Source organism: Ascaphus truei, chromosome 11, assembly GCF_040206685.1.
Source record: "Ascaphus truei isolate aAscTru1 chromosome 11, aAscTru1.hap1, whole genome shotgun sequence".
In the NCBI taxonomy this organism is placed as follows: Eukaryota; Metazoa; Chordata; class Amphibia; order Anura; family Ascaphidae; genus Ascaphus; species Ascaphus truei.
The window spans coordinates 37,696,828-37,709,189 of NC_134493.1; the positions used below are offsets into that span (position 1 = coordinate 37,696,828).

The 12,362-nt window shown below is 51.2% G+C and overlaps 1 protein-coding gene across 4 annotated transcripts in view; it reads right to left on the minus strand.

The window, feature by feature from the left end:
* GRID2IP (Grid2 interacting protein) overlaps nt 1–12,362 on the minus strand; it is a 79,873-nt gene that overhangs the window by 52,378 nt on the left and 15,133 nt on the right. The window contains exon 1 of one of the 4 annotated variants that reach the window (XM_075565680.1): nt 11,933–12,088. The exons of the other annotated variants lie outside the window; for them this stretch is intronic. Within the exon in view, the coding sequence (XP_075421795.1) occupies nt 11,933–11,946 (14 nt within the window). The 5' untranslated portion in view covers nt 11,947–12,088. Of the gene's footprint in view, nt 1–11,932; nt 12,089–12,362 lie in introns of those variants that run through there. 4 annotated transcript variants of the gene reach the window in all.

The window sequence follows — 12,362 nt, forward strand, 5'->3', positions numbered from 1 at the left end:
TTCTCTGGGGAGATTATACTAGCGTAAAATAAAACCTGGGCAGCGTCCCAGATCTGAGATACAGGAGATGCAATCAGGTTGAATATCTATGTTGCTCTCCCAGCCCCCACATCGGAATCACAGGGAGGTACCCAAAAATCCCACCATGCACCCTTTTACCAGCAGATACATCTGAGGCACAGCATCAAGCACTGTCCCATATGCCTCAATAGAGTTACCAGGTATTGCTACATATGTAACTACAGTTTACTGACTTCTACAACACATATATCTAGTGCTAGGTACCAGCTTCAGTCCAATCAATTAACGTACACACATGACTTGGCAAAGAAGGGTGGGTCGCAGTGTTGGTCCTTTCTTCCATGTAGTAACAAAGGAGGGAGAGGGAGTATGATACCATTTATTGGACCAACAAGTAGTTGCTATGTTACAAGCTTTCCAACCTCTCAGTGTGCTCCAGACACACATTCAACCATCCTTACTGGCTTCTCCCATGTACATGTGACTAGTTAATTATCCGTTTCTATCACGATGAAGTTGCCACCTCCTATCACACATATATATATTAGTTATCGTTCCCTGGTTTCTGTTACAAATATATAACTAGCCTGAGTACCAACAAGTTAGAGAATGAGGCCTCTTGACGCTCCATAGAGCAGGTAGCATATCCCAGCAGAGTGAAACTGGCTTGCATGCAATGAATGAGATAAAAACGCGTAAAACTAGTTTAATTAATGAGAGTGCCTAATATCCACTTCTCTAAAGGCAAAATCATTTACAATTTGCTTTGCATATAAATGGGTTAATTTGAATACCCTTTTCTGCTTTTTAAGTGCTGCATTACACACTGATACCTTATATTTGCACCGTGATGTTCTGCATGTTTAGAGAATTGCGCTATTGGGTACGTGACCAGGAATAATGCTGGAAACGCACCGCAGTGCTCCTGTAATAGTAGAATCCCTGCGGGCCTCACACAGGGGATCACACAACAAGGTCACATTTGAGATGGAGCTCCATGCTCTGTCTGGGAGTAGATTTGGCAGTAAATGAGAGAGATCACTTCCCCATACACCGAGTTGCACTGGATTTAAGGGAAAACTTTTCGGTGAGAAATCACAAAATTGATATTTTTTTTAGCCGTAAATCCGTGTTGAAGCCAAACAGGGATTTTGGGCAGAAAACGTCCGGAATGGCTGCTTCAGATAATATAGAATTGCCGGCTGTGTGTACAGATTTGTGTTTCCAAAAATAATTGAAAGAGTGCATTGCGTTAAAACATATAATGTATTTCCCTAAAATCATTAGCGGCATGTTATGTCATTAGTTATGTTCTAACATTTGGCGAACGCTTTATTAGTATGGAGTTAAAATATATGAACATGAACTAATATGTCGCAAGTCTCAATAAAACCTACTGTAATTGACAACATATTTGATAGATGTACATGAATAAGGACTACATATTAATTGTGTTATTCTTCTGCACAGCTCTTTAATGGAAAGCATTTCTAAATCATAAAACATCAACAGACTGTTCGTGCATACGAATGCACCAAGAAATGTTTGTGACTGCTTTAATTTCTATTTCACACCAAGAAAAGCTTGATGGACAATTTTGCAGCATTTATGGCATATACAAGGGGCGCATGTGTGTAGTTTAATATAAAATATAATTTACATAAGTAAGTCCCAAACCACATCCTAATTCTACCCTAGGCCCACTGACTGCTGTCCAGGGGCTGAAGTCTTGACCTTGACCCCAAGTTGAGTGGGGGCAGAGGGTGGCCAGTTTGGGGGGGAGGTATGGGGTCTGAGTCTGTGGGTTCTGTACATTCAGTGTGGGGTGAGGGTGGGTTCGGCAGAGGAAGGTGTCCCACATCTTGGATCATCCAGCTGGCATCCCCTCCACCACTGGACTTGGGACAGTTCTCCTGGCTCTCTCCCCCCACCCCCCTATTCACTTCCAACTAAACTCCCTAGCGTAATTTTCTTCTTTCTGACACACACACCGCACAACACATACAAATTGTTTTTATACATTGGCACACTAAACTTGTTGTGATGCTTTATACATAGCCCTTATAGTGTTCTGTGTATCAATATGTGCAAAGTGCTCCCTTTGTTGTTAAATTGACACGAAGGCCTATATTTATAATGCTGTGAAGATGTCTTCCCAGTGCTGGAGAAAATTCTGCTCCAATTCAAATAAATGGGATTAAAATGCTTTCCAGCGCAGGGGCAGCGGCTTCACTCCATATTGCACAGAAGGGCATTTGAAGTGTGCGTCTTGAAGTGCTATATACTGTATGTATAGATATATCTTATACTATATTAGTGAAAGCACTGTATGTTTGCCTGCCTGCCTGGATGTCCGGTGTCCCTAGCGGCAATCTCATTGGTCCCTTGGGCCGCCCGCCCCCGCACACCTCTCATTGGCCTCACACACTCACACCACCCCCTTGGCCCGCCCCCCACACCTCTCATTGGCCTGAGGCGGAGTGACACACACACACACACACACACACACACACACACACACACACACACACACACACACACACACACACACACACACACACACACACACACACACACACACACACACACTCTGTTACATACATTAGCAGCACATCTCCCGCTCTCTTCCCCACCGGTCCCGGGAGGCTCCGCCTCTTCCTGTTTCCCACGCTTTCACCCCCCCCCCCTCCACGTGGGAGCTGCCGGACGGGCGAGGGAGCTGCCGGACGGGTGAGGGAGATACCGGACGGGTGAGGGAGCGGCCTTCACCCCCCTTCACCTCCCCTCACTCACTTCCCCTCCACCCCCCCCCCCCGGCGCCGCTACAGTCAGCGGGGGAGCGGAGTGATCACCTCCCCTCACTCACTTCCCCTCCACCCCCCCCCCGGCGCCGCTACACTCAGCGGGGAAGCGGAGTGATCACCTCCCCCTCACTCACTTCCCCTCCACCCCCCCCCCCGGCGCCGCTACACTCAGCGGGGGAGCGGAGTGATCACCTCCCCTCACTCACTTCCCCTCCACCACCCCCCGGCGCCGCTACACTCAGCGGGGGAGCGGAGTGATCACCTCCCCTCACTCACTTCCCCTCCACGGCGCCGCTACAGTCAGCGGGGGAGCGGAGTGATCACCTCCCCCTCACTCACTTCCCATCCACCCCCCCCCCGGCGCCGCTACACTCAGCGGGGGAGCGGAGTGATCACCTCCCCTCACTCACTTCCCCTCCACCCCCCCCCCCCCGGCGCCGCTACACTCAGCGGGGGAGCGGCCACAACACTCTGCCTCCCGCCTCAGATCCACGTGGGAGCTGCCGGACGGGTGAGTGAGTGGCCTTCACCTCCCCTCACCCACCCCTCACTACACATTCCCTCCCTTCCACCTCCCCTCCACCACCCTCACTACACTTCCCATCCCCTCCACCACCCCTCACTACACTTCCCATCCCTTCACCTCCACCTCCACCCCCCCCTTAACCTCCCCTCCACCCCCCCCATAACCTCCCCTCCACCCCCCCCCCCCTAACCTCCCCTCCACCCCCCCCCCCCCCTTCACCTCCCCTCCACCCCACCTTCACCCCCACCTTCACCCCCCTTCACCTTCCCTTCACTCCCCCTTACAACCTCCCACCACCTCCCCCCTCTTCCCACCGCCCCCCCCCTTCCCACCTTCCCACCCCCTTCCCACCTCCCCCCCTTCCCACCACCTCCCCCCCTTCCCACCACCTCCACCCCCTACCCTCCTCCCCCCTTCCCACCACCTCCCCCCTTCCCACCACCTCCCCCCTCTTCCCTCTTCCCACCACCTCCCCCCTCTTCCCACCACCTCCCCCCTTCCCCTCCTCCATCTCCCCCTTCCCCTCCTCCATCTCCCCCCTTCCCTCCTCCACCTCCCCCCTCCTTCCCCTCCTCCACCTCCCCCCTTCTTCCCCTCCTCCACCTCCCCCCTTCCATTCCTCCACTTCCCCACTTACCCTCCTCACCTCCCCCCTTACCCTCCTCACCTCCCTCCTCCACCTCCCCCCCTTTCCCCATCCCCCCTCCACCCCCTTCCCCCCCTCCACCCCTCTTTCCCCCTTACCCCCTCTTTCCCCCCTTTCCCTCCTCCCCCACCTTTCCCCCCTTTTCCCCTCCCCCACCTCCACCCCTCTTTTCCCCCTCTTCCCCCCTTTCCCTCCTCCCCCACCTTTCCCCCTTTTCCCCTCCCCCACCTTTACCCCCTTTCCCCCTTCACCCCTCCCCCCCTTCACCCTTACCTCCCCCTTCCCACCACCTACCCCCCTTCCCACCAGCTCCCCCCCTTCCCACCACCTCCCCCCCTTCCCACCTCCCCCCCCCTTTCCACCGCCCCCCCCTTCCCACCACCTCCCCCCCCCTTTCCACCGCCTCCCCCCCCTTCCCACCCCCTTCCCACCACCTCCCCCCCCTTCCCACCACCTCCCCCCCTTCCCACCACCTCCCCCCCCCTTCCCACCACCTCCCCCCTTCCCACCACCTCCCCCCTTCCCACCACCTCCCCCCCCTTCCCACCTCCCCCCTTCCCACCACCTCCCCCCTCCTCCCTCCTCCCCCTTCCCACCACCTCCCCCCTCTTCCCCCCTTCCCACCACCTCCCCCCTCTCCCACCACCTCCCCCCTTCCCCTCCTCCATCTCCCCCGTTCCCCTCCTCCACCTCCCCCCTCCTCCACCTCCCCCCTTCCCCTCCTCCACCTCCCCCCTTCCCCTCCTCCACCTCCCCCCTTCCCTTCCTCCACCTCCCCCCTTCCCCTCCTCCCCCCTTCCCCTCCTCCACCTCCCCCCCTCCCCCTCCTCCACCTCCCCCCTTACCCTCCTCACCTCCCCCTTACCCTCCTCCCCTCCTCCACCTCCCCCCTTTCCCCATCCCCCCTCTCCCCTCTTCCCCCCCCTCCACCCCCTTCCCCCTCCACCCCTCTTTTCCCCCTTCCCCCCTCTTTCCCCCCTTTCCCTCCTCCCCCACCTTTCCCCCCTTTTCCCCTCCCCCACCTTTACCCCCTTCACACCTCCCCCCTTCACCCTTTCCCCCTCCTCCCCCCTTCCCCTCCTCCTCCACCTCCCCCTTCCCTTCCTCCCTTCACACCAACTTCACCTCCTGTCATCACCCCCCCTTCGCCTCCTGTCACCCCCCTCCTGTCACCCCCCCCTCCCTTCACCTCCTGTCACCCCCCCCACCTCCCATCACCCCCCCCCTCCCTTCACCTCCCGGCAACCCCCTCCACCTCCCGTCACCCCCTTCACCTCTCCCCCTTCACCTCCCCTCACCCCTCCTTCACCTCCCCTCCGCCCCCCCTTCACCTCCCCTCCGCCCCCCCTTCACCCCCCCTCACCATCCCCCACCACCCCCCCTCACCACCATCCTCACCTCCCCTCCGACCTCCCCTCCGCCCCCCTTCACCTCCCCTCACCACCCCCCACACCCTCCGACCTCACCTCCCCTCCTTCAACGCCTTTTGTCCGCCCTCCCGCCTCTGCCTTTCGCCCACCCGCACTTCTGCCTTTCACCCGCCCACCGCACGCACTAAACAGACCTGCCACACTCGACACACACCCGCCGCCTCTCACCCACCCCACACACTCGACACACACCTGCCGCCTCCTGCCCCTACGCAACAATATCACTGACCAGCTGTCACCTGCACTCGCCACACACCCGCCGCCTCACACCCTAGCAGGACCCCGACCCACAGCCAGCACTCACTACCCACGCGCCCCCCGTACTGAACACCCACCCGCCGCCTCACACACTCTCACACCCTAGCAGGACACACGCCTCACATTTTCACATCACTTATGTCACCAAAATATACATTGTACTGTGGTGTGTTTACAATAAACCATTTTTAAACAACATCGTATTACATTTTCTTCCATCTTTCTTTTCAACATTATTATCCAACCTTTACAACAAATACTCACCTATTGTTCCACGATTTATAAATAATACTACCTATTACGCATTTACATCCCGGGCAACGCCGGGTCTCTCAGCTAGTACATATATAAAACAAAATGGGGCAGCTGGCACTCCCAATACCATAAACAGTTTGCGGTACATGTCCTATACCAATAGTAAGAGAAAAGTAATCCACTCAGCAGGAGCAGACACAAGACAGCACTCAAAGGTAAGTGAGAAAACTTGTATTCAAAAATAAACATAGCTCAAACATGACCAACGTTTCGGTCCTCGTGGGACCTTCCTCAGGGTGGTGCCAAGAGGACCGAAACGTTGGTCATGTTTGTGCTATGTTTATTTTTGAATACAAGTTTTCTTACTTACCTTTGAGTGCTGTCTTGTGTCTGCTCGTGCTGGAGTGGATTATCTCTCTCTCTCTCTCTCTCTCTCTCTCTCTCTCTCTCTCTCTCTCTCTCTCTCTCTCTCTCTCTCTCTCTCTATATATATATATATATTTATTTATTGGTGGTGGTGGCCACTATGTCACTTGATAAAGACCGCTAAGGTCGAAACGTTGTGTTTGGCGCAATAAATTAGTTTAGTTACTTCAAATCCGTTTGTGCCCTGTGTTCCTTCAGTTACAACAGCATGAGTTAGTTACACGCTCAAATGGAAGTAAGATTATATAACGGTCTGCAATCCACTTTTCCACTTTGATTAGTGGTGCCATTTGTAATAAACTTGTTTCAAACATTGATCCAACTAATTTAATGCTAATGGACAGAACAGTCGGCCAAAACAGGGGGATGCGGTGCACCACCAATAGCAATAAGTAGAGAGAGGGTGATTTCCATAAAAATGTATGGTTTATTCGGTCAATGGAGAAAAATAGAGGCACAGCAAACCACCGACATGTTTCACGCAAAGCGCTTTCTCAAGGTGTGTCACACCGCATGGTGTTGCACCCCACCTTACTGCTTTTGCATACGTTCCAGTACCTCGGCGGACTGCACACCAGAGATCCCATCAAATGATCATAACCACTTTCAAGTCAAGGATCCACACCATAGCAGAATATGGGTTTCTTTTGCCTATTTAATGCTGCTGGTTGAAACGGGCTTAGCTTGCCAACCATAAGGTTTTAGAAGGAATCTTGGACGTCAATTTATGCTGTTTGCTGCCTGGTCTCATAGAGAAACAACGGGGCAGGCGTTACCTTCACACACAGAAACTGGCCCTGCATTTGCTTGCTCTATATGGATATCTGAATAAAGGAACATCTACTTATAACGAAAGAAATGATCTCTGTGTAGTTATTTGTCAGTGCACACACTGAGCCCCAGATTCCATTTTTTTAACTTCTCACAATGGACAGGACAGGAGATCTTTGCTGCACTACAAGGCACAGATACTCCCAACTTCATACATGTACCAGCTGTGACCAATGTAAGTGTCCAGAGTGCTGCAGGTATTACTCTCATCCTACAAACATGCGCACTGTATAGCATGTTTATTGTGTGTGCCGGCCCCGTTTCTTGCTGTGGGTTACCTCCAGATTATGATATTATTATTAGTATTACTATTATTATTATGATGATGGAAGCCTGCAGTTGCTGAACAAGCTCAGGCAGAGGGTGTGAATGGAGAGACGCCGCCTGTCAACGCGGTGTGGTTATAATCCGTATGTTTAGATGGGGTTCATCTGTTAAACTTCTGCGCTGTCTGCGGCGGCGAGGGTTAAACTCGCCTGAGATGCAAACAGACGAAATCGCCTACGCTGATCTCGAGGAGAGGGAGCTCGTCCCGCAGGAAAAGAGGCGCTTATTTTTCTACACGATAGCAGAAACCATTACTCTGCTGAGAGGTTAACCCTTTTGCTGCCAAAGGGGCCAGCAACGCCTTTTCCATTGCAGGCCCTTCTGGCAGCAGAGGGGTTAAATAAGAATAATATTGCCTGGCAGCAACGCGCTGGAAGTAAATCCTTTAACATATTTGAGATGCCAACCTTCTTCCCCCCACATCTTATTTTTCCCCTTACCCTTCCTTATAGATAGTGAGCTTCTTGGGGCAGGATTCGCCTAACCTCATGTAACAATGTATGTTATTTTGTCGTCTTTTGTTCTCCAACCCTGTTGTACTGCGCTACGGAGCATGTTGGCGCGTTATAAATAAATGATAATAATATTAATAATAATGTACTCTTTTATACCTCAATATCATTTCCTGTGTATGGTAGGGTTGGACGCGGTCTTTAATGCGTCTACAATAAAGAGGAAGGTCTGTGTGCACTCTATTCCAATTCTTGAGGAAGGTCCCAACATAGGTTACAAAAAACTGCTCTCCCAAGTAATAATTAATGACTAAATAATGGAAATCTAATGCAGCAACCCCCTCACCTCCACCATCCACTTCTGTTTAATCTTACACGAACTACAGTATATGGTTTCCTGGAGCACAGCAGCCACTTACTGTATATATCCATATACACACACACTTCTCTGGGCTTCCCCCTTCTCTCTGGAATTCCCTGCCGTGCACCATCAGGCTCTCGCCCAGCTTTCAGAGCGTTAAAAGCTCCCTGTAAACTCACCTATTCAAGGAAGCCTACCGCCATACCCCTAACATCCAATTCCCCCCCAACACCATTGGGAACCAGCTGTGTGGCAGGACCAATCTCCCTGCTATGTAACACCCCCTAACATCCTCACCCCCAAACCTTAATGGGATCAGCTGTTGGGTTGGACCATACTCCATCATGATGTATACTCCATCCCACAATGAACAGACACGTTATCTTTTTGATTCAACATTGTCCCTCATTCCCTTTAGATTGTAAGCTCTCACGAGCAGGGCGCTTATTGCCTTTGTATCTGTTGGTGCTTATTTGCTACTGTACGTAACTCTGTTTATGTAATGATCAAATCTCAGTACCCTCATTGTACCGCGCTGTGGAACATGTTTGAGCTTTACAAATAAACGATAATAATAATATCTACATAAATAGATATCACTGGAACTTGCTGGTTCAATAAATAATTACCCGTGACAACCATGGATACTCACCGCAGAAACCAACCAATGAGGATAATACCATGCATTAGAGCCATGCCCCCTCCCCCCCTCACCACACCCTACCGGTACCCACTATTTATTCCCAAAGCATCAGCACTTTGACAGTTCATATCAGCAAGCGGTGGAGCTCTTGTTAGAAGTGTGTGGCTTATGGGGAAGTTATTAGAAGCTCCAGGATTCACTTCATACAATATGGTATATGTACTCTGCTGTATGTTTGCATATGATCAGCGATGAGCTTTTATGTAATCGTATGTGGGAGGGTTCATTGTAGGGTCATTGAAGTGAGGTCGTTCACTGAAGGGGTAGTGGATGCACAGAGCAGTATCCGAGCTGAGGTGGAGGATAAACAGTGACCAAGGTGGGTTCTTGATATAACAGTACGCAGGAAAGTCACGCAGACTACTGCATATGGGCTGAGAGATCCTTAAGTTATCTGCTATCAACTTGTATAGATGTATATATCAAGCTAAATCAATGCGTTCTGGGACACACAATACAGGGCCCCAAATTCCTTCCACACACCCCTAACTATGAACGGCCAAGGTAAGACTGGGAATACCTCTCTATATCCAAATACAGGAAAAGTGTAGGTTTTCTTAGAGACTTAAGATATTTACTACACCTTCTGGCCACTTGAATAGGCAATAAGGTGTCTTCTGCCACTGGAAGGGGTCTTATTATTTATTTATAAAATGTGTTACCAGGAAGTAATACATTGAGAGTTACCTCTCGTTTTCAAGTATGTCCTGGGCACAGTTATGATGACAAATAATACATGGTTACAAATACATAGTTACATTAAATGTACCTGGTTATACATTATATACTGTACAAGACATTGCATGCACAGTTAAAGATAATATATATTATGGGCGTATGTAACAGTTACAGACCAGATTAAAACATGAGACGGCTTTGGTTTTGAAAGAGCATTATGGAGATGCGCTGTTTAGTACATATAACCCCTTTATACTTAGCTGTCAGATTCCAATAACTGCATGTTTGCTTTTTTCTCTTATCTCAGAACTCCTTATTGAATTTCCCATTATAATTTCCGCTAAATAAATAAATATATTGCTTATGAATGATCTGAAGCTTTCTTTCACTGCTGTGCACAGACATTGCAATTCAAGAGGCCCTGGCACAGTCAGGATTACAGGACTTTAATATGTGCAGCTTAGAGGAGAGCAGGGAGAGGGGGATATAAGAGAAACTGTCACATACATAAAGGCTTTACACACACACACACACACACACACACACACACACACACACACACACACACACACACCTTAGAGGAGAGCAGGGAGAGTGGGATATGAGAGAAACTGTCACACATATAAAGAGTTTCAACAAAGTACAGGAGGGAAGCATGTTTCAGAGAGAGAGAAGAGCTAGAACAGGAGGTCGTTCTCTGACGCTGGAGGGCGGCAGCTCAGAGGAAATGTGAGAAGGTATTTCACAGAAAGGGTGGTGGATACATGGAACAGCCTCCCAGCAGAGGTGGTAGGGCCTAATACAGTAAGGCAGGGATGCGCAAACTTTCTGCGCTGCGCCCCCTGCCTGCTCAGCTCCAGTGCTCACACCCCCCCCCCCCCTTACCTAGGAACCGGCGTCACATGACGCCGCAGGGTCACGTGATGTGACGGCATGTGACCCCTGCAGCATCAGTTAATGCTGCGTTGCCATGGCGACGTGTCGCCCGAAGCCAAGGTAAGTAAGTTAGGCAGCGTTTATAGTCGCCTTAGAGCGCGCGATTTTTGAAAATACACAAAAAAAAATTCCGTGCAACAGCCGCGTCACGTGAGCGGTTCAGCCAATGAGGGTGAACCGCTCACGTGACGTTATGGCCATGCCTCCCTGTCGCTTCCAGCCTAGTTTATGTTTCGCGCACGCCGCCACTATAATCACGGCCTTACAGAGGCCTCGCTCGCTCCCCGGCATTTAATTTAAATGCTTTGGGGAAGAGTGCGGGGCCTCTGTAACCGCCTCCCCCCCCCCCAAAAAAAAAATCTCATGCCTCCCCTGGGGGGTGCGCCCCACAGTTTGCGCACCCCTGCACTAAGGGAATTCAAACATGCTTCTGATAACAATAAGGCTAAATACGAAAGAAAATCCCAAGGATCAAATCGGGTCGGAGATATTACTGCAGATAGGATAATGGGCAGACACGGGGGCAGACTGGGGGGGGGGGGCAGACATGAGAGCAGACTGGGGGGGACAGACATGAGAGCAGACTGGGGGGGACAGACATGAGAGCAGACTGGGGGGGACAGACATGAGAGCAGACTGGGGGGGACAGACATGAGAGCAGACTGGGGGGGACAGACATGAGAGCAGACTGGGGGGGACAGACATGAGAGCAGACTGGGGGGGACAGACATGAGAGCAGACTGGGGGGGACAGACATGAGAGCAGACTGGGGGGGACAGACATGAGAGCAGACTGGGGGGGACAGACATGAGAGCAGACTGGGGGGGACAGACATGAGAGCAGACTGGGGGGGACAGACACGGGGGCTGAGCAGCTCTCATCTGCCGTCACATTCTGTGTTTCTATGATTACAACTTGCTTGGGAGTGGAAGGGTTAACAGGCTTCAGCAGGTGCAGTTCTAACATGGGAATATAAAAGTATATATGCTCCTATACAGTATAGCCCCAATAGTGTATGTAACACTTCCCAGCGTCGACATCCAGAAATGTGTATCAAACATAAAAGGTGCATGATGGGAATTCCTGCCCTGAAGAGCTTACAATCTAATGAATGGGTTTCGTAACCGAGAAGGAAGCATTTCCTAATGCAATACCACCATTAGCTACATTAACTCCTTCACTGCCAGCGACCCAATGTATTTTATTCTATTTCATTGCAGCGTGACCGTGGCCGCTAAAGGGTTAACGATAGCACCAGGGTTTCTCTGGGATACTCACCCCCAACAGCTCATTGTGCCCCAGGAGTGCTCATCCTCAGGCAGAGAGCTCTGGGTTTCCTCTCTCAGGAGGTGGTACCCTCAGACACCCACCCGGCAGCTGCTGTCTGCCGGCTGCTCTTCAGATGATGTGGGGAGAAGCTGGCTGTGGTGCTAGGGGGATGGGGGGGTTGTGATGATGGTGAGGGAGGAGCAGGGGATCTCTGTAGGGAGAGATTTAACCCAACGCGGTGCTCTGATCTCAGACCACTAACAAAATCTTTTAGTGTATGGCAGATGGAAAATCGTTCACCATTTAATGCAGTCAAATTTTAAAGAGCATTCCGGATTCTTTCTCTACTAAATCAGTCCTGATTTGGTTTTGGCCAATGCTGCAGCAGGGAGACTTTGATAAAGAAATCCCCTACACAAGCTGAACACCCCACATCCTA